At 55.3% G+C, this 25,528-nt stretch overlaps 1 protein-coding gene across 4 annotated transcripts in view; it reads left to right on the forward strand.

The window, feature by feature from the left end:
• PTPRA (protein tyrosine phosphatase receptor type A) overlaps window positions 1-22,996 on the forward strand; it is a 101,160-nt gene extending 78,164 nt beyond the window's left edge. For all 4 annotated transcript variants that reach the window (XM_080590104.1, XM_080590103.1, XM_080590106.1 and 1 more), the window contains 21 exons: window positions 14-92; window positions 535-903; window positions 2,172-2,189; window positions 7,057-7,141; window positions 9,164-9,237; window positions 10,533-10,669; window positions 13,067-13,157; window positions 13,459-13,535; window positions 14,172-14,208; window positions 15,321-15,418; window positions 15,508-15,627; window positions 16,606-16,772; window positions 17,551-17,686; window positions 18,002-18,151; window positions 18,271-18,364; window positions 18,723-18,799; window positions 20,806-20,940; window positions 21,024-21,149; window positions 21,245-21,396; window positions 21,571-21,706; window positions 22,364-22,996. In XM_080590104.1, the coding sequence (XP_080446230.1) occupies window positions 14-92; window positions 535-903; window positions 2,172-2,189; window positions 7,057-7,141; window positions 9,164-9,237; window positions 10,533-10,669; window positions 13,067-13,157; window positions 13,459-13,535; window positions 14,172-14,208; window positions 15,321-15,418; window positions 15,508-15,627; window positions 16,606-16,772; window positions 17,551-17,686; window positions 18,002-18,151; window positions 18,271-18,364; window positions 18,723-18,799; window positions 20,806-20,940; window positions 21,024-21,149; window positions 21,245-21,396; window positions 21,571-21,706; window positions 22,364-22,438 (2,433 nt within the window). In that variant the 3' untranslated portion in view covers window positions 22,439-22,996. The remainder of the gene's footprint in view (window positions 1-13; window positions 93-534; window positions 904-2,171; window positions 2,190-7,056; window positions 7,142-9,163; window positions 9,238-10,532; window positions 10,670-13,066; window positions 13,158-13,458; window positions 13,536-14,171; window positions 14,209-15,320; window positions 15,419-15,507; window positions 15,628-16,605; window positions 16,773-17,550; window positions 17,687-18,001; window positions 18,152-18,270; window positions 18,365-18,722; window positions 18,800-20,805; window positions 20,941-21,023; window positions 21,150-21,244; window positions 21,397-21,570; window positions 21,707-22,363) is intronic.
• Window positions 22,997-25,528: the final 2,532 nt, after the last annotated feature.

Raw genomic sequence — 25,528 nt, forward strand, 5'->3', positions numbered from 1 at the left:
TTATTTTTTTCAGGTCAACATGGATTTGTGGTTCTTCGTCCTTTTGCTGGGAAGTGGCCTGGTCAGCGTAGGTGCTCGCAATGTTACGACGGGTAAGCCATGCTCCTTGTCGCCTCTCTGTTCCCCTAGACCATTTTTAGGGCGAAAGGAGTGCTCGCGTGCTCGGTGCCTCACCTCTCCTGCCTTTTGGTCAGCTGAGATACAGTAAAAGCGTCTGAGGAAAGAGTGGCGCTCAGACGGGACCTGCAGATTTTTCTCCTAGCAAATACTGAACCTCTCGTAAGGGGCATGGGGGCTCTACCCTTTGAGCCTTCCCCATTTCATATTAGGTACTCAAGCGAGCTGCTTTTACAGGATTCACATCACCACGACGTGCAAAGCGCTCTCTGCCCGGGACGTGGGATTTTTTTGCTAGTTTTTCCCCCCGTGTTTCACCCCCCTGTAGTCACAGCAGCGCAAACCAGCCCCTGCGCCCCGCAGCGCCCCGGAAGGGTATCTCAGGGTGCTCCTTTCTCCTTCTTCCCCTGCTTTCAGAGCCCCCCACCGCGGCGCCCACCTCCTCCAGGAGCCCCAGCAGAGCTCCTACGGCAGCTCCCGAGGACGGCAGGACGACGAGCGCCGGCGGCCTCAACGCCAGCTCTCCGGCGGCTGCTTCCACCCTGCCGTCGGAGCCGGCTACGACCGCGGCCCCCAGCGTCTCCCCCAACGCCACCACCGTCGTCCCCAACGCCTCCACCCCGGGGATGCCGGTGCCCACCCCAGTGCCTCCGGCCACCCCGCTGCTGCCCAGCGCCACGCCGCCTGCCCCCAGCACCGCGGCCCCCAGCACCGAAGCGGAGGTGACCGAGGGGAACGTCAGCGCCACGGTGGCGAGCCAGGAGACCTCTTCTGCTTCCCACAACGGTAAGGCACCTTCCTCACCTCACACACTGTCACAGATGAAATCCGTCCCTTTTTGTGGTTTCCTCATGGTGAAACGAGGCGCAGCTCCTAGGTGCTGGATGACGAGTTGGTCCTCAGCGAGTCTGTGTAAGCCACAGCAATAAACGACATGGGGATGGTGCTGAGCTGCAGAGCTTGCATCACCCAGAGTGTTGCTCCACAGCCGTTTAGCTGCGTTTTGGTGCCAGCCGTGGGCTTAGCCCACCCCTTTGAACACTGCACAAGCACGTGCACAAGGAGGTCCCAAAGGCTTTAAGGCTTCGATTAGCGGTGGCCAAGCAGGGGTGAGACCGAGCTCCTAGGAGAAGCTGCCAGGTGGGCTCGTTATCCAAAATCGGCCGAGCTGGGGACGTAGGATGACGCAGACCCGTCTGGTAGGGTTTGTTTGGGGAGGTGGGCTGATATTCTGCCATCAGGCGTGGTGTAGGTCCAGAAGGAACAAGGCTGGGTGCAGCGTGAAGCCCAAACCCAAGTACCCCGAGGTGGTTTCCAGCACCGTGCCTCCCAGGACGTGCCCACCAGCCTTGTCCCTGGGACAGAAAATGCCAGTGCCACGCTCCACAAGATGCCATCCTGCTCCTGTTCCCCTCTTGGCGTTCATTTTTCTCATTTGAGAAAAAATGATGAGAGTAATGAAGGCAAAAGCCTTGAGCACAGCCGAAACTGGGACTTCATAACACAATGTCTGCTCGCAGGGGGCTGGATTTATAATTTTTTTTGTCTTTGCTGTGTTTTCGTGACTTGTGCTACTGCTTGTGGGGAGCTCCTCGCCCTGTGCTGTCACACGGTGGCCGTGGCAAGGCTGGAGGTGGCTTCCCACTTGGGGCCAGTCCCCCGAGCAAACGGGCGAGACGATTCTCCCTTTATTTCCAGAGATTTGGCCAGGAGCAGAATTAGTTTTAGGGCTGCCTTCCCCATTCCTCTGCACGGATTGGGGTGGAAGAGCTGTAGGAATTACACTCCGCACAGGCAGCTCCTGCTTCTCTCAACCTATATATATATAAATCCTCTATAACCAGCAAAGCTTTTTGTTCTTTTTTCCTTACTACTAAGTGGAAACTGAAGTTTATTTCCTCGTGTCTTTAGTAGTCTTTAGTAGCTGGCGTTTTAAAAGCAAGACATGCAGGAAGATGATGACAGTTGCTAAATCTGTTGCTATTTCAGGCTTTGATCTTATTAAAATGTCTATTTCTTTGTTGCTAAGAGACTTCTGTTTTATTTTTCTGCAGGTAACTCCGACAGAAGAGGTAAGAAATGTATCTTTCATTGCTCTTTATTCAATGTAAAGACATTTCCAGAAGTATTCTGCTAGTAGAGGGCTCTCCTTATCACACGCTTTCAAAATTGCTTTTACAAAGCAGATCTCAAGCTCTTTCCAAGAGCTGCTAACGCATTGATGTCTTAGCAAGTGTTGGGCTCTTGTTTTTAAAAATAAACAATTCGGGAGCGGTTTGTGCACACCCTGTGAGGTACGAGTGGCTCCTGCTGCACACGCCGCGTCCATCAGCATCGCCTTCTGCACAGCTCAACGAACAAGTCCTGAGCAGCTGCTCGAGAAATTTCCTCCTCTTTTCCTTCTGAATTACCTTCGTTGACTGCGACCTACCCTATTTGACCTGGATCCGTTCTGCAAATGATGTGTACAATTATTACTCCCATTCATTTTGCTGGCAAGGAGTAGCAGGAGTGCATTTCTGGCAAGGCGACAGCGCTTACACCCATTTCTCCGTCTCCGATTCAATGACTTCGTCCTGAGAACCAGCATTACCAGCAGAATATTTCCAATTTCTCATGGCTTTAGCAGCACAGGAGCCAACGGACCAGAGGTAGGACCAGTCCGTTTGCTGGCTGTAGGAACAAGCTTTCTCTGTGTGTTTGCATCATTTTCGGATGCTGTTTCAGCTCTGTACTCCCCGTGGCAATCAAACTGATTTTCTCTGCTCGGTGCTGTTAGTATTTGGGAAATCCCGTGTCTTGGAGGATTATTCTGGGCGGTCAGAGCTCCTGCTTCCCTGGCACGGCGCTGCCACTGAACCCTAAACCCTTTTAAAGTCAGACAGACCTGGGAAAGTTGCAGCTTCCATGGAGGTTTGACTGTAGGACTGACCCCAGGATAAGCTCTGCCGTGAGATGAACGCCTGTGAGCTTGTGCTGGAGTTTTCCTTCAAATCCGAGGAGTATTTGGAGCAAACGCTAGCGACGACTCGCAGGGAGGCGAGCCGTGGGAATGAATATCTCGTCTCGTTTCGAGTGCGTGTCCCCTGGGAATCGCTCCGATCTTGAGGAGAGGAGAAATAGGAAGTTTTCTCATCAGGAATGTTACAGGAATGATATTCCGAAACTAAAAGCTTTCCTAACAATGTGTTGATCGAGGGTTATTTTGAAGATGAGGAGCAGAAAAGTGGTTTTAATTAATGCTTTCTGGGGTGTTTCCCTGTTTTCCTTTACAACCTGTCCTACCCAGACAGGAGGACGTGCCTGTGCCTCACCCCGAGGGCACGAAGGCTCGGTGAGAGCAGCCGGGTGGGCATCGAGGCTGCAGCTTCGGTGCAGAGCACAGCGGCGTGGAAGCACCTCGCGGGGCTTCGGCTGGCTCTGCTCGTCCCAGGCTTCTGATCTGGGGTCACAGTGGGATTTTTTCTGAAGTCAGATGGAAATTAGTGTTTTGCCGTTGTCTTTCCCAGCAGCACCGAACTCTGCATTGTCTGCAAGTCCTTCCCCATCTCCTTTTAGCAATCCTGGCCTTGCACCGGCCGCTGGTGGATGAAATTACGGAGATAAAGGTAGATTTTGCCTCTCAGAAGCACCAGCCTTGGCTCTTTGTCCCAAAGGGCCATCTCTGCCAGCTGCTGGTAACGCAGGGGCTTCGCCAAAGAATGAAACTCGTGTCTTCAGTGCGACGCGATGGGGGTGCGATAAGGTGTGCGTATAAAAGGATGCAAACTGATGGGGGGGTTTGCCCTCGGGTTAGTTTCGCCTCCGATTTTCTCCTGGCTTGGTTAGATTTTGGAGAAAAAAGGTAGATTGGGATATCCCCTGGTAGGATCCCCCGTGTAACGCGTTCCTCTCCTTGGAATTTCAGACGGGGCTGAGTTTCTGGTGCAAATGCTTCGATCCAGATGAACCGTTCTGTGCTGGCCGTGGTGGAGACAGGACCAGCTCAGTGGGAATTTCTAGAGGCTTTGCTGCAGTTACTGCAAAGCCTTTATCCCAAACTTTATCCCGAACCGCGCTGTCTGTCCTGGCTTCTTCTTGCTCCACTTCCCAAACACTACTGGGAAGGAAATACGCCAAGAAAATAAATGAGGCTGCATCACGAATCTGCCCCAACGGGCTCCTTACGGTGTTTGCAGAGAACGTAGCGGGCCTGGGGCTTAACGCTGCTCGGGACCTGGGGGTAGGGCTTCCTTCTGCTCCCCCTCGTGACCGTGGGCCAGCCTTGTGGGGTTTTCTTCCCCAGCCTCTCACGTGCTGTTCCTTTTCAGAAATACTGACCCTGCGTCTTCGCTTCCGTTTCTTAACCCCGTGATTCTGCTTGTGGTCCCGGTTTCCTGGCCACTCACCAAAGTGTTTGCCTCCAGTTTTGTGGGCAGCCGGTGGCAGCGGTGAGCACGACGGGCTGCTCAGCACCATCAGCGCGGCGTGATAAGGAGATGACAGCCTGCGGACACGAGCCCGGTGCGTTGCGCAGTGCCTCGGATCGCAGACGTGGTCCTGCCAGGGTGAGATTTAAGCACCTCGATGCCTTTCACGCTGGACCTACACGTTTGCTCCAGCACTGCAAGTCCGTGAAAGCAAAGGCTCGAAGCCCTTGTTATCATGCCGGTGATGCCACCCCAGCTGTAACTCCCCAGGGCCAAGCTGTGAGCAAGGAGCGAGCGGAGCAGGAGCTGCAGGAGCGTTGGCACCGCTCACCGCATCTCCCAGGGGGAAGGAACCCGCTGGGGCCCTCGGGCTCGTTTCCTGCCGGGGCCGGGCAGCGAGGCGCTGGTTAGCGGCGTCGGTGGAGGAGCTCTAACTCCTCGAGCCAGATGTGGCAAAAGAAAACGCTGCAACCCCCCCCCCCCGGCATCCTTCTGCCAAATGCCGAAACCCCTGCCCGTAAATCACACCGGCTGCCAACAGCCTGCCTGCAGGCGCCGCGGCGGCTGGAGCGATGCCGGGGACGGCACCGGGAGCTACGCCTGCACGCCTCGTGTCCTGGAGGGCAACGGTGCTCCCAACGTGTACCTGCCCCCGTCCAGGCAATGGTTTGTCTGGGAAGCCTGGCAGGCACCGAGAAGGGTTTTAAAGCAAGCGGGCTCGATAAATTCCCCCCTCTGGTCCCAGTTTAGAAACTGGCTTCTGCTTCAGCAGAGTTTCCAGGGGTTCAGATCTCGTGGTGCTCTTCTGCAGGACCTTCCCCACGAGTGAGGATGGCGATCTTTACATTCAAAGGTATCAGGGAAGCATCAGAGAATCATTTAGGTTGGAAAAGACCTCCCAGATCGTCAAGTCCAACTGAACGTGGGCTGTGGTAGGGGAGAGGTGAGGGCTGGAACAGTACGGAGCATGAAGGAGACAGAAATGTGTCCCGACAAATTCCCTGTTTGCTGCTGGGCTGGGGAGATGCGGACACGGGGACCTGAGGGCTGTAGGTGGAAGAACAAAGAATTGCAAGACTGGGGGAGTTTTGTTTTTTTACTGCGTTTGCAATGCTAGATCGTTGCCTACAAATCATTACCCCAAAATCACATATCTGATGTTCAGAATAACATTTCGAGGCCTCGTGGCTGCAGAAGGGAAAAACGCAGGAACATAACCAGAGTGTGCCTTGGTAGCTCCGTAGTCGGAGGATTAAATCCTGCTGGGAAAATGTGCTGGCTGGAATCGCGGAGAGGCAGAGCAGGAGCGCTGGCCCAGCAGCCCAAAGGATGCTCAGAAGGTGGAAACGGGAGCCCCGGGGGCTGAGGCATGGAGACACAGCCCGGTGGCTGCTGGAAAATGAAAATCCTCCCTGCTGGCCTGGCTGCGATTTACCTGGAATATGCCCGCTAGGGCCATTTTCCTCTCTGGTTAGCGTTGCTTGTCTTCCAGCTGCATCTGGGTAATTTGCTTGCTCCGACCGGCGTTTCTCTGACCTCCGGGGCAGGTAACAAACAGCTTGTTGTAACCGATCCCTGGTGGGTCCTGGAGGATGGGAACATCTCATCCGTGCCAGCCCAAGTGTGTTTGCAAGGGAACTGTGCGGTGCGTGCCCTTGAGAAGTGTCTGCGAGGAGCGAACGATGAAGCAAGCTAAATTAGTTCGTACTCGCCAGCCCCGAGGTGCGAAGGGCGAGGGCACACACGACGGGTTGTCTGCAGGCAGCTGCTGTCCGCACTCGGCGCCTGCAGGGGGAGAGAAGTCCGAGCAGGGGCTGAAGGCCACGTCTCTGCCGCAGCTCAGACACCGTTTCGTGACGAAGCAGGCAGACGTCCAGCCAATATCCCCCAGCCTCTCAACAAACCTCAGCCCCGGGCTGAACGCAGTCGGAGTCAAGACTTAGCGTGGAAGCATTGCCTCTTACTGGACGTGAAACTGGAAGCAAAATCACGACTATTTTAAATAATACACAGCATCTGTGTGGTTTTACGAAGGTCACAGTTTTCACCTGTTTTTGTTATAAGGATCCTTACCATTTTTCCAGAGCTCATGGGTGTATTTAGAAACTTCACACACGGATCTTTACGACATAGGCAGAAGATGCTACGGGTCTGCAGGCAGCAGAGCAAAAACTTCCGCCCTGCAGCACGTGGACCACTACGGGCACTTTGAATTGTGTAGAAGAAACCCCTAGTGTGGCCCACGTCTCCCCTCTTGCAGTTTTCATCTCCAAGGTCACAGTTTCCAGCTCTAAGAGAAAATTGAGGTGCTGCGAGTGGTGTTGGCAGGTTTTAATCTAACCCCGGTGTATCGGTACTCCTTGAGTATCGGGTCATGGACCCGCCTTCACTGCCAGACTTGACAAATGCAACCCTATCGAGTAACTGTGTTGTCTGAAAGCAGAAATTGTAGGGCTCTGCCCTGTTAAATTGTGGCTCTGGATGTTTTTAGATAGCAGCTGGTAACTGCACCTTTCTTTTCCTGTTGCAGATGAGACTCCAATTATTGCTGTGATGGTGGCCCTGTCTTCCCTCCTAGTCATAGTATTTATTATTATTGTGCTGTACATGTTAAGGTAAGAAATGCTTTAATGCTGACTTCTCTTACTTGACAGAAATGAATTACTGAATGAACAGGAATAAGCAAACGACTGGCTGCTTCCTATCGTGAGCCTTTTGTTCTGTTTCGTAAGCTGTGCAAAACCGACGCAGCCAGCATTAGAAAAAGAAGTCAGTAAGGATAATGAAAATTATGTTTGGGGTTATTTAATAAATGCTGCTTATTCCTTTCACTATAAAGCCATTCCTTATGTGGGGTAATGCCTGTTTGGTTAGTGAAAACGTGATGTTTAGTAGAACAGGCTAAACTGAAGTCCTGTTTGTGCAGTTACAGAGCAGGTAAGGTTTCCTTGCAAGGCTCAGGGTGATGGTTTGAGTAACCTGGGGAAGCTGAACTCTGGCTGGCTCCTGAGCCAGAAAGTCCTTTGTGTGTGAAGGTGCATTACTCCTTCATTCCCATCTTGATATCGAACATGATCCAACGTCCGTGGAAGCCAAGCTGTGCCATGTGTACCGCACCTGTATGTCGTGGAAGCAGCTCTCCCACTGCATGGTGGTGGGTACTGGAGCTTGTCAGGAGCACCGGGTGATGCTGCAGCTGGAGCTGGAGCCTAACAAAGCCTTTTTAGATCCATTTATAAAAAACCCAAGCATTTGGGCTGCTCAAAACCATACCCTTAATGAACCCAGCTCCTGAGTGCACGTCTGTTCAGCTAGAAGAGAGTGTTTATTCACCTGCAGTAAACATTTTAATTTACTTGACGTTCTGGTGATTAAATAATTAAAAAAAAAAAAAAAAAAGGCAATTTCCTTAGTGGTAGAAAAATTCCCTTCGTCTCTTGGCTCGGGGCCTGCTCTCGCAGCAGTGAACCTGAGGAAAGTTTTGCCTCGGGAGTTTGGCAGCAGCAAAATTTTGAGTCCTCCCCACCTGGCACCGGAGCCGGCTCCAGGCCTGGAAGAAAAGGTTTCTGTTCGCCTCGCTCCCCCTGTGCCTGCCCGGTGATTCAGCAAAACACTTAACTTGAGGCAAATGGAGTGTGAGCATATGCTTCAAGTTAAAAGCACATGGAGAACCGCTTTGCTGAATAAGGATGGATTAACTTATGTTTTACGGGCTTTGCTGAATCAGCCTGCGGCGCAGAAACTCCTTGGGGTGCCCTCTGTAAAAACCATCCTTAAAGGCCGTCCTCCTGGCCTGCACCTTGTGCCTGCAGCCTTTCTGACCGCATTTGGCTGGAAGCTGTGCGCGTGGGCAGGATTTTACAGGTCCTCTTAGCGCTGTTTGCTTGTTCGCCTCTTGGATCCAACGGCGAATTCATAAAGACGTGAGGAAGGGAAGTGCAGCGTCACTGCGAGACAGCTGGCCTTGGCCTCCACAGTGACAGAGCCACAGAACAGTTTGGGTTGGAAGGGACCCTAAAACCCATCTATTTCCAGCCCCTGCCATGGGCAGGGCCCCCTGCCCCCAGCCCAGGCTGCCCCCAGCCCCATCCAGCCTGGCCTTGGGCACTGCCAGGGATGGGGCAGCCACGGCTCCTCGGGGCGGCCTGGGCAGGGCCTCACCGCCCTCACGGTGAAGAATTTCTTCCTTGTTTCTAACCTAAATCTGCCCTCTTTTGGTTTAAAAGCATTCCCCTTGTCCTATCACTGCCCCCCCTGACAAAATGTCCCTCCCCAGCTTTCCTGCAGCCCCCTTTAGCTGTTGGAAGGCCGCTGTGAGGTCTCGCAGGCCCATTTTAGCAGAAGCAGGTTTCCAGGCACAAACCCTGGAAATTTCCCAAAGTATCCCAGTTCTCCCCAAATCTGATACAGGTGGGGTGGTCCAGGTAGGGAGCCGGGACCGCTCGCAGGTCGTGGTCTGTGTGGTTTGGGAAAAAGGTTTGGAAAAAGGGAAAACAAGGGCCTGGGGCAGGCAAAAGGCTCAGCTGCGAAGGCACACCACGAGGCTTAGAGCTGTGGGTGGGCACCACTCATGCAGACTGTAACCCGGCATCTTGCTGGTTGACTCCTGATTTTCTCAACTCCCTTTTCTCCCTTAGGTTCAAGAAATACAAGCAAGCAGGGAGTCACTCCAACTCCTTCCGCTTGCCCAACGGCCGGACGGACGATGCAGGTGAGGCTCGTGTTGCCATGACTTGGGGACAGGGGGCAGAGGCTTACAAAGCAGGTCAATTCCTTCTTCAAAATACAAATGGATTGTTTTAGTTGCTTTTTAAAATTTATTTATTTGTAAAACAGAGCCCTGTAGAAGTCCAGGAAGCCCGTGTGTTTGGCACCGTAGCAGTCTGAGCCCAGTGCAACTTCAGCAGGCAGGGCCCGCTGCAGCCAGAGGGCTGGGTGCCCTGGCTTTGTTTCCCCTAATATTTTTGCAGGAAAATGTTTTTTTAATCTGTGTTTTCCGTTCTTTCTTGTTCTGAACTTTCTGTTTTCCATGATTCTGACACACTTTTATAAAATGAGAATTCTCTTCCCTACTTTAATTCCAGTGACAAATGTTTTCCCTCAAGTGTTTAGGATTGTGATCGCTTCCAAAACCGAACTGCTTGCAATTCCTCTTGAATATCCACAATATCCGTTCGACCAAAATAAGCACCTTTTTTGAAAAAAAACACACCTTTGTGAAATAATTCAACATCCTTCTCCCCTTTTAAGTTAGGGTGATTCAAACTCTTGTGGAGGTCTTCACGTTGACTGTAGGCACCAAGTTAACATTTCAGAGAGGAAGCAGGGGATGCATTGGGTTTTCTTGATAAAAACCTTTTCCAGCTTCTGCAAGATGCACAAAAATTACAAATGCAATTAAAAAGTCTTGTGGCAACCTGCTGTAATGTGAGTGATGTCAGTAAGAGCTGAAGAGGATCCTCCACCTCTCAGACTCAGTTCAGATCTGTTTTTTGAGCTCCCCCCGTATAAACCAGACACCTTACAAGTGAGCGCTAACTGAAAATCAGCACCTTTTTTTCACGTTGGCAGCTAAGGCCTTCCCAGCCCGAGTTTTATATTGCTATAAGCTAAGGTGTGAACTTCGTAAACCGTCAGTCGTGTTGATATAACCCTCACGTGGCCTTTCTTGGCTTCGCTTGCCTTGCGCGGTAAAACCGCACGCGAGAGCAGCCCTCACTGTGCTCACCTGGGAGTTAACGTCACGGTCATCCTGCCAAACTTTCCGTGTTAATGAGGATAAGGGATGAATTCAAATGAGGTAGTCTTCAAAAAAGCGTAGGATGGCTGGGGTTGGAAGGGACCTCGGAGTCCCCTATAGCGAAATCCAGGAGCGGGGACAGCGAGGTGGCCCCAAATGCAGACAGCCCAGGGTAGGGGAGCCCCCTCTGCCCACCCGGGCAAGGATGGGTGCCGGGCACGGAGGAGCGGCCGGGGGACACCTCTGATGCCCGGGTGTCGTTGCAGAGCCTCAGAGCATGCCGCTGCTCGCCAGGTCCCCCAGCACCAACAGGAAATACCCGCCTCTGCCCGTCGACAAGCTGGAAGAGGAGATCAACCGCCGGATGGCAGATGACAACAAGCTCTTCCGAGAAGAGTTCAACGTGAGTGCCTTTGCCTCCCCCTCTCTCCCGCAGCGCGAGGGATGGATGGGAGCAGGACAGATGAATAAAGGGGTTTCTTTACTCCATCGCCGTGTTTTTTTCCAGTGGACACAACCAAGCCAGTACGGGGTGGTGGTCATCTTTCAGACCAGTCCAAAAGGCTTCTCCGTTCCTCTGCAAAGCGATGGGTGTTTATTGCAAGGGGGGCAGTGATTATCTGCAGCCCTGGAGCAATTTCACAGCTGATGAGATGAAGGGCGTGATGGAGAGAGAATTCAAATCTCTGTCTTCTTTCCCTTAAATCCCGCAGCTCGGGCAGGCTGCTAACAGTGTAGGGTGTATGACACACAGCAGAAAAATCCCGGTCTCATTTTGCAGAACAGCGGAAACAAAACAGCTGGTACATCAAAGTGGAAGCTACTCGGAGACTTTTACATATTTATTGCAAAACGCACAAAGAGGTTTTTACCCTCGTAACTGGTTTGTAGGATCTCTCTGTCTGTTTGCCTGAGTGTGCCTGTCTGCCCACCCACCTGCTCTCATTTTGTAGGCTTTTCTTGGCATCTTCCATCCCTTTGCCTTGGTTCGTCTTGTGTTTAAAGTAGGTTACTGAGGAGTGGTGGGGATTTGCAGGTATGCTGAAGGCTCCCCCCTCCTTGCCCACACCTGCGAGGCTCTTCTCCCACCTGCAGCCGTGTGCAGGGATGCCAGCTTGGGGTGTCACACGAGCAAAGGGGATAATTGAGTTGATAAATAATGAGCAGGGCTACTCTTGCTTTCACTACAAAATGCAGAGAGCTTTGCTGGCAGGCTGCCCTTTGGGTTACAGTTTTCTGGGTCCAGGACGTATCATGAATGCCTTGAGGTGGAGGAGCTCTGGAAGAGCATCCCGGCCCGCTGGTTTCCTCCCCGGTGCTGCCTTCCCTCCTCCCGATCCTCATGGCTGTGACAGAAACACCGCCGACACGAACTGCTTCTAAAGCTGTGCCGTGGTGTTGTCTCAAAGCCACAAACAGACAGAACAAGAGCTCTGACAGAGGAATGGCAATGACCCCGTCTGTTCGAGTAGGCTGTTAACCCTTAGACTGAACGATGACGATTTACAGAACAACACCTGGCCTTCAGCACTGATTGATTTTGGCAATCAGTCAAGTATCGTGCTCTGATCAGCTCCTCTGAGATGTCTAGAGCCTCTCCCTGGTATTGCTGAGCTCTACAGCCTCTTGCGATGATGAACCTCGTGAGGTTTCCTCTCGGCCACACAGTAACAGGCAGCGCTGAGAGAGGTGACGAGGTAGGGGACAAAGTTAATAACGGTCTGGAGCGTTACGCCAGGGCTGCTGGACTAGCTGGATTCCCCGCTGGCCTAATTAATGAAAGAAAATCCACTGCTGGCCTGATGGTGCTGCGGGTGTGGTCTGCGAATTCATAAAGCCTTAGGCCCAAGGCGCGTTGTGTTGATATTAGGACTGTGACAAGATAAAAACCCCGCTCGACTTTCCCCAGCTGTCGCACAGCTCAGTACCCCTCGTGACAGAGGGGGCTGCGATAAGCTGGAACTAAATTCTTGCTGAATAACCGGGGAGGGGGATCGCCCGGGTTGTAAGCACTGGATTGCACGGAAAGCTTCCTGGTGGGGACAGGATGGAGCAGGGCAGCTCCCTCCTAGCCCTGCGGGTACTTGGGCCATGGGGTTTTGAAGCAGGGGCTTCGGTCGGGGCGCGTTTGGCCTCGCTGTTCATGGAGGAAATCTCGGCAGGAGCCTCCCTGCGCAGAAACGAGCTCCCGAAACCCTGTGCTGGTGGGCTTGGTGTTGGAGGCTTTACTGCCACCTCGTGTTTGTGGGCCTTGAGACTGCAGACAGCGCCTCTGGGAAGGGATTTGCTCAGCCCAGGCTGTCTGCATGATCACCTCGAGCTGGGTGGGGGCAAGGAGCGCTGCAGGGGTGACGGTGAGGGACGTGGGTCGGGGGGACTCATCCGGAGCGGCAGGCGTACGGGGAAATCGCGTGCCTTAGCAGGCTCAGCGGAGCTGTGACAGGCTGTTGGTGTGGCTTACCCATGGATTTTGGGGAGCTGAGCACCCAGGAGTGGTGGTGCTGCCCAGAGAGCAGTACGTCCCACAGGGAGCCCATCTGTCAGCATGTGTAAGCAAGGGGGAGCCACTTCGTGCTCTGATTTTCTTTCCCTGGATAGGAGCTGCTACTCACCTACCTCCTGGGGGGCAGCGAAGGGCAAAAGTCAATATTTGCCCTTCCTTTTTACCCCTCAGATGGGATGCTCAGACGTGGCACGCCTCACCAGTGCCAGAGCGCTGCTCGCTTCGCGTTTAGAGCAGTGCCACGAGTCCGCTGGTGCGGGACGGTATCACCCAAAACCCCGTTTTGTGCCGTTGCAGGCTCTCCCAGCGTGTCCCATTCAGGCCACGTGTGAAGCTGCTTCCAAGGAGGAGAACAAGGAGAAGAACCGATACGTGAATATTTTGCCCTGTAGGTATCAGAGCGGCCGGTGGGGCTGGGGGCGCGGGGGAGGGAGGACACCGCCGGGGTGGTCTCGCCTCCCGGAGGGGCTGCTGCAGCTGCCGTAGCTTTAGACACACACCATACATCCTTGGGTAAGGTCCAGCACCTCCCCAGGCTTGTTCACAGAAGAATTTGGGGGCACAAAGTCATTTATGTGTGCAGCGAAGCTGGGCTGGGGACCCACCGAGCCCGGGCTCCGCTCCAACAAATGTCTTTTTCAGCCCCATGGGGTTTTTGTTTTTAATGCCCAATTGTCGTTTTTCCCCAGATGATCATTCCAGGGTTCACCTGACTCCCGTCGAAGGGGTTCCTGACTCCGACTACATTAATGCCTCCTTCATTAATGTAAGTGCTTGTCCTGCTTGGGCGGCTGCTTTCCCCCACAGCACGGCCCAGCCACGTGTGTGGCTTTTATGGGGTGCGACTTTTGTCTGGAAGAGGACCCTTACGGACGCGGATGAACGTGTTCCAGCGATGGGAGCACGAGGCAGGGAGCTGGGACTCGTAAATCCCGCCTGTAGCTCTGCCATCGCTCAGTCCCATCTCTTCACACCTCGCTTTTCTCCCACTTCTGAAATAACGAAAAGCTCCTTGGGGCGCTGCAAAGCTCAAGCCGGCTGCTTTGGGAGGGATTTGGGAGCCGTTCCCAATGAAGAGAGGATTTCTGATTAACAGCTGACGACTCTTGGGGCTGATTAATCACAGGTACTTCCCAGCTTGCAGGGCTGGACACGAAAAAGACACCAAGCAGTCGGCTAAAATGTATTTAGAGATAACTTTGCCCTACTCAGCTCCTAGGGGGCAGCAGGGTTTGTGCCTTTTGGTAGTGAATTGATGATTTCGGAGAGGGGGAGAGCATAAACTTCACTTCAGAGTGCTCATATGAATATAAAATCTTGCTTTTTCTTGCTTCGATGTCCCGTTTCTTGCCTTGGACAAATGCTGGTCTTTCACCTTCCCTTTTTCTCCTTTTTTCCGTAGGGGTACCAAGAGAAAAACAAGTTCATTGCTGCACAAGGTAAACACCTGGTTATTCTGCTAGCTGTGCCTCGAGGGATTTGGGCTGGGTCCTTCTGCCCTGTGAAGCTGTGCGAGTAACTGCAGGGCAGGGCCTCGTGGCGGACCCTGCTCGGGATGAAAGGAGGCTGGGCTGGCCCACAGTTTGTCCCCAAAAAGGTTGTATTTCTGCAGGTGTTAGGGAAGGAAGAGAAGCCCTGCCTGTGAAATACCAGGTGCAGGAGGGTGTCAATAGATTTATTCCTCATGCTCCCAGCCCCAGAGCCTTGTCCTCCCACCCCGAGCCAGGGCTACAAGTGGCTGAGATCTCCCAAAATATTGCTAGTTCACCACTCAATTAAAGGCCCCTTAATAAAGCTGGGAAACCATTTATGCTGGAGAGAGCGCCGAGAGGTCTCTCTTCCATTTCTGCTCCTTTATAAACCTTAGCGGAGAAGAACGTGGGCTCGTGTCCTTGGAGAGAAACGGCTGTGTTCTTCACAGGGGAGGCAGGAGCTTGGGCTACGAGTGCCACAGCTCCTCCCAAGCTCGGGTGCCTCCCGGCAGAGCCTCACAGCAGCTCTCCTGTGGGTCTGGTCAGCAGCACCCAGCTGGGGCAAAGCTTCGGCTCTCTTTTTTTTCTCCTGGCTCGCCCTGAGCCTCGGGCTTGGCAGGGGATGTGGAGGTTGAGTCAGCTCCTCGTCTGGCAGGCAGCGGACAGCTATTCCCGTGCCATATTGAAATAGGATCCTGTGGTTAAAGCACAAGGCTCGGGGGCAGGACTCGTGCGTGCTATTTGTGACGGCCACGGTTTCCCCGTGTGACCTTGGGCAAGTTGTTTCCACGCTCCGTTTGTCTAATTTCCCCTTCTCAGGCTAAAAATGGAATTCCTGATCATAAAAAAGTATCCAGTCCCTTAAAAAAAAAAAAAAAAAAAGCCCTGCTATTGTGCATGATAGGGTTGTTGTTTGGGTTAGCCAGCCTACCCGGGGACGCATCCTGTGCTGACATCTACCGGCAAAAACCATCTCGCATCAGCCACGGCTTCACGCCGCGGCGGGTTTCGGTCGCAGCAGCGCTCGTGTGGCTGATTCCTTCCCCTAACCACGACGCATCTGTTCACCTCGCCCTTAGGACCAAAGGAAGAAACGGTGAATGACTTCTGGAGGATGATCTGGGAGCAAAACACAGCAACGATCGTGATGGTGACCAACCTGAAGGAGAGGAAGGAGGTGGGTGCCGGCGTTCTCGCCTCCCGCCTCGCTCTGCTCCCAGGCTCCGCTCCCGAGCTCAGCCGCCCGCCTCTCGTCTCTCCCCGCAGTGTAAATGTGCTCAGTACTGGCCGGATCAGGGCTGCTGGACCTACGGGAACATCCGGGTGTCCGTGGAGGACGTGACGGTGCTGGTGGACTACACCGTGCGCAAGTTCTGCATCCAGCAGGTGCCGCGCCTCGCCTCGCCTGCCCCGGCCCTCCCCGCATCCCTCCCCAGAGCTGGTGCCCCCTGCAGTTTCACCCAACTGCCCACAGCATCCCCACCTCCCTTTTTAACCAGAGTTATTAAAAACGTACTCGCCTCCAATACCTGGGACCCTGTTCTCGGTGTGTCAGCATCGCTGCGCTGAAAGCAGGCAGCGGGCAGCAGGCAGGTCTGACATTCAGCCCTGTAATCCTCCGGCAGTTGCTGTCACCAGCGTCTCGCCCACAGCCCCTTTCAGTGCCTCCAAAGAAGTCAGATCTGTCTCAAGAGCCGAGCCAGAACCCAGCGCCGCGTGCGTTGGTTTTCATTGCTTTCCCATCTGTCGCTGCCTCGTCACACCCTCCGAGGCTCCGGCTGCGTTACTCACTGTTTGTTTTCCCCGTGCTCCCAGGGGTAGGCAACAAAGCTGACGCGGGGGAGACCAAATGCCTCGATGGAAACCCGTCCGGAGCCTGAGCCGGGCTCTCTGAACCTCACCCTTTGCTCTGACAGCCCGGAGCGCCGAGCTTGTTTCCTCCCCTGCTTTTAACGCAAGGATGCTGTCGGCAGAGGCGTGGGGAATGAGAGAGTCACGTTAGGAATGAAATTCGGCAGCTTTCTGCTGGGCTGGAGCATGCAGGTGGCATCACCTGGGTGATGGTAGGAGCTGGCTCTGCGGGAGAGCAGGGGGGCTCAGGACACGCTCCGTACAAGTCAGGCACCGCTCGGGTGTTTTACAGCTTCAAGGCCACCCAGAGGATGCAGGATATGAGACAGAGCAATTAAAATAACATGCTTTTAGAGCTTTTAGAGCCTAATACGGCCCTGGAGGCTGGGTCCAGTGCTCCCTAAGCCTGCCAGTTCAGCCTAGGGGCCGTAGCTCCCTCCCTGCCCTTGCTTTTGGGAAAAGAAAGTAAATCGAAGTATTTGTGATGAATCTGAGCCGGCCTTTCCCCTGCAGGTAGGCGACGTCACGAACAAGAAGCCCCAGCGCCTCGTGACGCAGTTCCACTTCACCAGCTGGCCCGACTTCGGGGTGCCCTTCACTCCCATCGGGATGCTGAAGTTCTTGAAGAAGGTGAAGACGTGCAACCCCCAGTACGCAGGAGCCATCGTGGTGCACTGCAGGTGAGCCCGGTGACAGCTAACCTCTGCCTCTCCTCACGTGCCTGGAAAGCATCTCCTGTTTAATACCGAAAGGGTGGTTTTTTCCATCAGGCCTTTTTTTTTTTTCCCCACTTGTTATTTAACACTGCAAGCTTCAGCCTGTCCGCATGGGAACACTCAAAAAAAAATTTATTCTGAGTGAGATTCTTGGAACCAGCGACGTGCTGGCGCTCGCACTGAGATGAAACCATCACTTGGTGCAGCTCGATTCAGTCGGAGCGAGCCGAGCTAAAATCCCCCCCTGTGCTTCGGCAGCACCTCCCTCGGCAGGAGAGGGCAGCATCCTGAGCTGCAGGGAGCCGGTGCTCAGCCTGCGAGAGGGAACCACGTTGTTCGAGCCCACCCGAAGCGAGTTTCAGGCTCAGCACCACCCCTGGGGTTTGCAGGAGGCTGCCTGCCTTTCAGAAGGGGAAAGCCCCCCGGTTAAAGGCACAGCTGCCGTTTGCCACCTCCCAAGTCCACGTTTCCAGCTTCCTTCTCAGGGGGCAGCAGACGAAAGGGCTCGGGCTTTCCGTAGCGTCACCCAGCCCTCATCTTCCATCTCTCCTTAACGGCTGGCACAGAAACAAAGCCTTCCCCGGGGGCTCACCCTCATGGGGTGGAGGGTGGAAGGGCAGCGGGTAGAAACCCCTCCTTTCTCCCAAACCCAGTTTGCTGTTCGCTGGGCAGCTCTGGGCTCCAGCACGGGGCACTCGGTGCTGCTGCACTGACTTATTCCCTGTCCCCTCTGCCGTTTCAGCGCCGGGGTGGGACGCACGGGCACTTTCATCGTCATCGATGCCATGCTGGACATGATGCACGCCGAGAGGAAGGTGGACGTTTACGGCTTCGTCAGCCGGATCCGGGCTCAGCGCTGCCAGATGGTACAGACAGATGTAAGCGTGCCGCTGTGCTCTCTCCGGGCTTCGCTCCCCGGGGTTTTCCTTCGTACGCTCAGTCCCAGAGCCACCTGCAGCGGCTCTGTGTGCGGGTCGAGGCCGTCCCCAGGTTTGGGAGGAGCACTGAGACAGAGCTGCGTCAAGGGAGCCTTTCGTTAGGTCCTGCGGGACGCAGTCATCAGCTTCCCCTTCAGCTTTGTGTCAGATTCCTGCAGGAATAGCAAATAAGGCCTCGGACCCCTTCCGGGGTGCCCGCTGAGGTCCCCCCGAGCGCAGCGGGGAGCTGACGGCCTCTCCCTGCACCCCTTCCAGATGCAGTATGTGTTCATATACCAAGCGCTCCTGGAGCACTATCTCTACGGCGACACGGAGCTGGAGGTGACTTCGTTAGAAATCCACCTCCAGAAGATCTACAACAAAGTGCCGGGGACCAGCAGCAACGGCCTGGAAGAGGAGTTCAAGGTGAGGCTGGTTCCTGCTCTGCTGGGTTTGCTCAGCCCGTGCTGGAGGGAGCCCCACGCGCCCGGCTGGCCTTCGGTGGCCCCAAAAAGCTCTCCCTGCTCTCCTTTCTTCCTCTGCAGAAGCTGACTTCGATCAAAATTCAGAACGACAAGATGAGGACGGGCAATTTGCCGGCAAACATGAAGAAGAACAGGGTGCTTCAGATAATTCCATGTAAGGCTGGCTTGTCTGGGTGAGCGAGGAGGGGGACAGAGGTGTTTGTGGGGTCACAGGACGGCTGAGGTGGGAAGGGGCCTCGGGAGGACGTCTGGCAGGGACAGCATGAAGGGGCAGGGTCAAGGTGAGGTGGGTTTTAAGGAGCCTGGCACCCCTTCTCCCTGCCCCAAGCCCCCCAAACCAGGGCATGGCAGAAGGCAGAACCGAATCTTCTCATCCTAAATGAGCAGCGGGCTCCCTTCCCTTCCCTTCCCTTACTGTGTCTCATCTAGGGCTTGGTGACTTCCCAGCCAAAGGCCGTGCGTAACTCTCAGTAAAGGTCCCCAAAACTCAGATCGTTTTGCTTCTGTTCTAGATGAATTCAACCGAGTAATCATTCCAGTGAAGAGAGGTGAAGAAAACACAGACTACGTAAATGCGTCCTTCATTGACGTGAGTCTTCCTCAATCTCCTCCCACCTCACACTCCTTCCTGTGGGAAGGATTTGTCCAGAAACACTTCTCCTGCGGGTTTCATAAGCTTCCTTCCGCTTCCCTTTGCTTTCAGCGCTGGATGGTGCTGGTTTGTCTCAAAGAAACCGTGCGGGCAGGGGTTTCTCCAAGAAACCAGTCTGTACCCACAGTTGCTTTGCGGCTTGAGTGGGAGAGGAGGTTTGGAGCCTAAGGAGGGCCTCCAAATCCTGCTCTCACTTCTGCAGCTCCGGGGTTTGACGATGGCTTTGGAGAAGCGGATGCACAAAGCCATGAGAGTAATTGCTTTATGGCACCGCTCGTTTGGTCAGAAAACATCCGCTAGATTAGTTAATGGGAGCGGTGCACGGATCCCAAAACCCTTGAGAAAACCAGGTCAATCCCATTACACCTGTCCTGGCGGCTGGAGGAAATGAGGCGGGGAGGTTAAGTGCTTTCCTCACTGCGAGGAGGACATCAGTGATTGCACAGCCTTTTCCCCGTGAGTAATCCTGTTGACTTCAGGGGTCCGTCTCCCAGCAGTGTTTATCTTTGCGCAGTGATGCCAGCGCTGGGTAAGCGACAAAGAATTTTGCTCTTCCCTAGCCCAATCTCTAATACCATTTTTGTTCTAATATCATTTCTCCTAGCCCAATTTCTAATATCATTTCCTAATGGCAGCGGGGCTTTCTTCCCCCCAAAGGGTAATTACTGCCACGGGCCAAACTAGTAAAATCAATGTATTCCCAGATACAACGTCCCAAATGATCTCTTCCCCCAAAATCCCTCCTGTCGGGTCCCTGCATTTCACTCTGGCTGTGCTCTGGCCGCGTCAGCTTCTGCCAAAATGCAGCTGCGAGCAGCCGCCTTGCTCTTGATCAGAAAGCTGAAATGTCAGGCAGGCAATTTTGTCGAGGGTTCAATTTCCTGCCTCCGCTGAGTTTTGTTTAAATGGCGAGCTCCGAATGACGAAACATCTGCGTTCAGTCTGCTGCGAGGTCGCGGGGGAATGTTGGAGGTTTTCTGTCTCGAAGCACTTCTTGTTGTGGAGCAGAGTCACCCTGACTTACGACAACGCCTGGTTTTGCTCCCTGCTTCCCAAAATCCCCAGTAAGAAGCGGAACGGTAGCACTTAGCCATGACTGCTACAAAGTTGGGACTTCTCAACGTGTCGTAGGAGTTCTGGAAGCCCAAACCCAAATTCCAAAAATTTGGAAAACCAAATTCTTCTCCAGACACGCGGGGCCACGCACACGTGGGGAATTTGATCCCGCCTCAGCTGCACTTTGTACCAACGAAGGTCTCGCCGTGGCAGAGCTCTGGCTGGCGGTGGCTCAGCTGCCAGGTTTTTGGGGCTGATCAAGCCGAGGCAGATGGCTCTGCCCAGCCTGCGGTTATTTGCACAAACAGTCACAGTGCCCCACAGTTTAACTCGGCTCGGCAGCGTGTCCAGCAGCACATGGACGTATCCTCCGCTGCTGCACGCAGTCCCCACTCGGAATGAGCCAGAAGGCCCCAAATCCACCGGATTTACCACTTTTTGGTTGTTTTTTTTGGGGGGGAGGGCTCGCATTTGGAGGGCAGAGCTCCCACGCAGACCTCAGCCGGTCGAGCTGAGCGTGCGGAGAGCCTGGCACGGCGCGGGGAGCCGCGACGAGCAGCCTGGGCACCGCAGCCTCTTTGCCTGGCGTGGAGGAATAGGGCAGGGGGCCCAGGGAGAGCGGGTCCGGCGTGCCCTTTCGCTTGGCGCTCGCAGGCAGGATTAAGAGTGCCTGCGCCGCGCTCTTTGCTGAATTAAATGGCACAGAGAGCTCCGCAGGGGTGCACCTCCAGCCCTTTACCTTGCCAAGAGTTGGTGCTGTTTCCCCAGGGAGCTTTCTCCCCAGGGCAATGACACCTCTGCCAAACCCCCTCTGGGTACCACGAACAAGGCTCGAGGGTGTTTCTCCCCCCAAAAAAAAACACTTTTTTCCTCTTGTTTCCGTGCAGGGTTATCGCCAGAAGGATTCCTACATCGCCAGCCAAGGGCCGCTGCAGCACACGATAGAGGACTTCTGGAGGATGATCTGGGAGTGGAAATCCTGCTCCATCGTGATGCTGACGGAGCTGGAGGAGAGAGGCCAGGTAAAGGCATGGCCTGGCTGCGCCCAGGCGAGCACTAAAAGAAAGCAGAGCACACCCTTACCCCTCCCGCAATGCTTTCCCAGGAGAAGTGCGCCCAGTACTGGCCCTCCGACGGCTCCGTGTCCTACGGAGACATCACCGTGGAGCTGAAGAAAGAGGAGGAGTGCGAGAGCTACACGGTGCGGGACCTGCTGGTGACCAACACCAGGGTAAGAGCCCGGCCTCGGCCCTTCGGGGGCCTCAGGTTTTCCTCCTCCTCCTCCTCCTCCTGCCGTGCTGAGCTCCGGCTGTGCTCTTCCCCCAGGAAAACAAGAGCCGACAGATCCGGCAGTTTCATTTCCACGGCTGGCCCGAGGTTGGGATCCCCAGCGACGGCAAGGGGATGATCAACATCATCGCGGCTGTGCAGAAGCAGCAGCAGCAGTCGGGCAACCACCCCATCACTGTGCACTGCAGGTAAAGCCCCGAAATTCGGGGTTCGCTTCGCCCTCGTCTCAAAACGCCAGCGTTTTAGGACCGCGCGGCTTGGGTCGTGCGTGGAGATGAGAAAAACGCCAGCAGAGCCGGGCTGCTCGGCGCAGCTCGGGCACAGCAGAGGGTTTCCTTGAGCTCTGGGTTTCTCTTTGGCAGTGCCGGAGCAGGAAGAACGGGAACCTTCTGTGCGCTGAGCACCGTCCTGGAAAGGGTGAAGGCAGAAGGGATTCTCGACGTCTTTCAGACGGTGAAGAGCTTAAGACTACAGAGGCCGCATATGGTGCAGACACTGGTAAGGGCGGCTGAGCACCCCACACACACCCCGTGCTCCTCGGGCCCCGTGGACCTCAGCGAGGACGCGCTGGGGGCTCAATTCCCTGAAATTTTGGAGAAAAACTTCCTCGGCTGAAGGTTTTCTCTCCCCGTGAAAGCTTTGGGGTGGAGGTGGGTCAAGAGGCTCCCTCCCCGTCCTCCTGCTGGGACATCGGGGGAGCGGAGCTGGGCTGGCTGAACGCATCAACCCGCTTTGAGCGCTGGCACGAGCCGGAGGAGCCTTTTTGGGGGCGTCCTCACCCCTTAGCCCGTGTCATTCCGGGCTCCAGGAGCCTGGGAACTCGTCCTGGGGCGGCTCCGGCAGTCGGTGCGGCAGGGAGGAGAGCAGACAGGGCTGGAGGAGGTCTAACAAGAGGGGGCTGCAAGGACGCTCGGGGATTATTTAAGTCTTTGGGCTCAGAATAGGGGCTCAGAGGGGAGGAGGAAAGCTGCTGCCTCCGTCCGGAGACATCCCCCCGCGGGTTTCGCCCCTTTCCCAGCCCCGCAAGAGCCATGAGATGCTTTAGGGTGCAGCAGGGGGCAGCCGGTAGCAGCTGGGTGCAGCCCCCAGAGCACCTCGTTGTTTCTCAGACGCGGGTTTTCCCCGCCTAACCCCCTGCTCTTCTGCTCCCCGCAGGAACAGTACGAATTCTGCTACAAGGTGGTGCAGGAGTACATCGACGCCTTCTCAGACTACGCCAACTTCAAGTGAAAAAACACACACACACACACACAAAAAAAAGACAAAAAATGACAGAAGAGTTGCCTTCTTTAATATTTTGTAATATTCTGTTTGTTAATATACCCCCCCCAGAATATGTGTATATATCTTAACTGTTTTAGAGGTTGGTACCACGAGCTTCATCTTAGCTGGAGATTTTATATGTAGCAAAGTGTTAGTGCAGATACTGTCGGCTCCTTTTTTTTTTTTTTTCCAATGTTTTATTGGGGAATTAAATAGCGTGATGTTTGGATTAATATTGTCATACCATCTCTCTTCTGGAGAGCTGCTACAGGCTGTTATTTTGTTTGTAAATCTTTTTTTTTTTTTTTTCTCTTGAGGGAGTAAAGCCTTTTTAAAAAAAAAAAAAACAAAAACAAAAACCGCGACAAAACCAAACCGCCGAGCTAGCCTGGATCTCCTCTGAAAAAAAAATCACCCACGAAGCACAAGCTTTGCCGAACTCGCAGGGAAATGGTTTCACATTTTTCTGCTGGTCAGCTCTTAAAAAAAAAAAAGGAGAAAAAACAACAACAACAACAACAAAAAGCTTACTCTGTGTGTGTGTATCTATATAAACAGCCTCGGTTTTGTAGAAGCAGCAGCAGGATTTGCCTCCTTCGGGGTCGGGCCCCCACCTGCTGTGGGGTTGGGACCCGAAGCTCGCAGCGCCGGGTGGGGTTTCGATTTAAAAAAAGGGGGGAAAAGGGAAAAAAAAAAGAAAAAAAAAATGGATTTTTGCTCCCTGAAGGAAATGCCCTTGTGGTTTGTGCCTGCAGCTGCGGGGCCGGAGCAGGACCTCTCCGTCCTCGGTGGGTGGCCGGGTGTCCCCAGCCCTCCCCCGAATTTGTGGGACCGACGGGGAGCTGCGGCCCCGCCACGAACCGGCGCCGGGCTTGCTGGGGCCGCGTTCGTGTCCCCCCAAATCCAGCGTGTCCTCGTGCGTCCCCCCTTTTTCTTTCCCAGCCATAAAACAAAGCCGGCACCGGCTCCACCGGACCCTCGGCGTAAAGGCAGTTTCTGCTCTTGGGGGACGGGGCCGTGTTGTTTTCGCCTTCTCTTCACCCCCGTTTTTTGTGGGCGGAGATTTGGGTCCCCCCCAGATTATTTCGCCCAGCACCCCAACACGTAGGGTCAGCACTCGGCTGCTCCCTCCCAGGTGATAAATCCAGGGAAACCCTAAACGCGATGGGACGGGGCACGGGAAGAGCCCTAAAGAAAAATCCTAAAGGCACGGTGCTGCAGCGCTGTTTTTGTTAAAAGAAAGGTGATGATGGTTAATTTTAACAGTTTCCTTGCTCTGGGGAGGCGCTGGATGAGGATTTTTTTTCCCTTCCGTGATGCTCAGAGCTGGTTCGCGGCGTTTTGGGGCCGGGGGAGCGTGGCAGACCTTTGGCCGTGGGCAGAGCGGCCGGGGCGAGCTGCCGCCGCCTCCTGTGCAAATAGCAGGGGCTCGAGAGCTGCCGGAGCTAATCCGGGGCCGGATCCCCCTTAATCCGGGGCCGGATCCCCCTTAATCCCCTTCCCCGGCCCCGCTGCGTCCCCAGAGCCGGGGGCTTTCGGCCAAGCGGGCAGAGGGATCCCGACCGGGATTTTGGGGGGCGGCGAAGGGAGAATTGGCAGGGAAAAGGGAAACTCGGAGCCCTGCTGGAATGGGGGAAACTGAGGCAGGAGGGATTTGCTCAGCGCCCTGCTCGCCAAGAGCAGCTTCCAGCACCCCCCCCCGGCACCCCGGGGCTGGGCGGGCGCCGGCTGCGAGGTCCCCGGGGAGCGGGGCCGACGTCAGCACCGCGGAGCTCGGCCCTACAAAGAGCGGCGCTGAGCACCCCGCACAGCGCACAGCGCCCGGCGCAGCGCCCCGAGCAGGTGAGAGCCTGGGGGGGGGGAATGGGGGCACCCCGGGGTGGGGGGACCCGAATCTGCCCTAGGGGCACCCGTGGGTGCTTGTCCTCTACAGCGTCTCCGTCCTAGTCACAGCCCAGCAGCACCCACGGGTGCTCATCCCCTCCGGCACCTCTGTCCCCAAATAGGACCCTGGGGTGCCCGTCCTTGCTGGGCACCAAGCAGCACCCATGGGTGCCTGTCCCCTCCAGCATCTCCATCCCCAAATCCAGCCCAACAGCACCCATGGGTGCCTGTCCCCTCCAGCATCTCCATCCCCAAACTCAGCCCAGCAGCACCCATGGGTGCCTGTCCTCTCCAGCATCTCCATCCCCAAATCCAGCCCAACAGCACCCATGGGTGCTCATCCCCTGCAGCATCTCCATCCCAAACCTAGCCCAGCAGCACCCATGGGTGCTCACACCCCCGGCATCTCCATCCCAAATCCAGCCTAGGAAGCACCCATGGGTGCTCACACCCCCTGGGATCCCCACCCCAAACCCAGCCCAGCAGCACCCATGGGTGCTCATCCCCTCCAGCATCTCCATCCCCAAACCCAGCCCAGCAGCACCCATGGGTGCTCACACCCCCTGGGATCCCCACCCCAAACCCAGCCCAGCCCAGCAGCACCCATGGGTGCTCATCCCCTCCAGCATCTCCATCCCCAAATCCAGCCCAGCAGCACCCATGGGTTCTCGCACCCCCTGGGATCCCCACCCCAAACCCACCCCGAGAAGCACCCATGGGTGCTGCACCCAACCAGGGTGCCCTCCCCCACCGGCAGTGGGTATGAGGCCGAGTGCTGGGGGGGGGGACGCCCCGACCCCACGCCCCCCCCTCGGCCCCGCAGCCCCCGGCCATGGCTCCCCGCGGCGCCCCGCTGCTGCTGCTGGCCCTGCTGCTGCTGGCGGGAGCCGCCCGGGGCCAGCACTGGTCCCATGGCTGGTACCCGGGGGGCAAGAGGGACCTCGGCGCCCCCCCGGCCCTGCAGGTAGGGAGAAACTCCCGGATTATCCCCCTTTGGGTTATTTTGCCCCCCAGATTATAACCCCCCCAGCCCGGTTATTCCCCTCCCCAATTTATTCCCCCTCCCCCCCCCCCGAATTACCCCCCCACACTCTGCCTGGTTATTCCCCAGCCCCCAGATTATCCCCCCCCATGGGATTATTCCCATCTGGGTTATCCCCCTCCTCCCGGGAT

This window comes from Anser brachyrhynchus (genome assembly GCF_964034855.1).
Source record: "Anser brachyrhynchus genome assembly, chromosome: 4".
NCBI lineage: Eukaryota > Metazoa > Chordata > Aves > Anseriformes > Anatidae > Anser > Anser brachyrhynchus.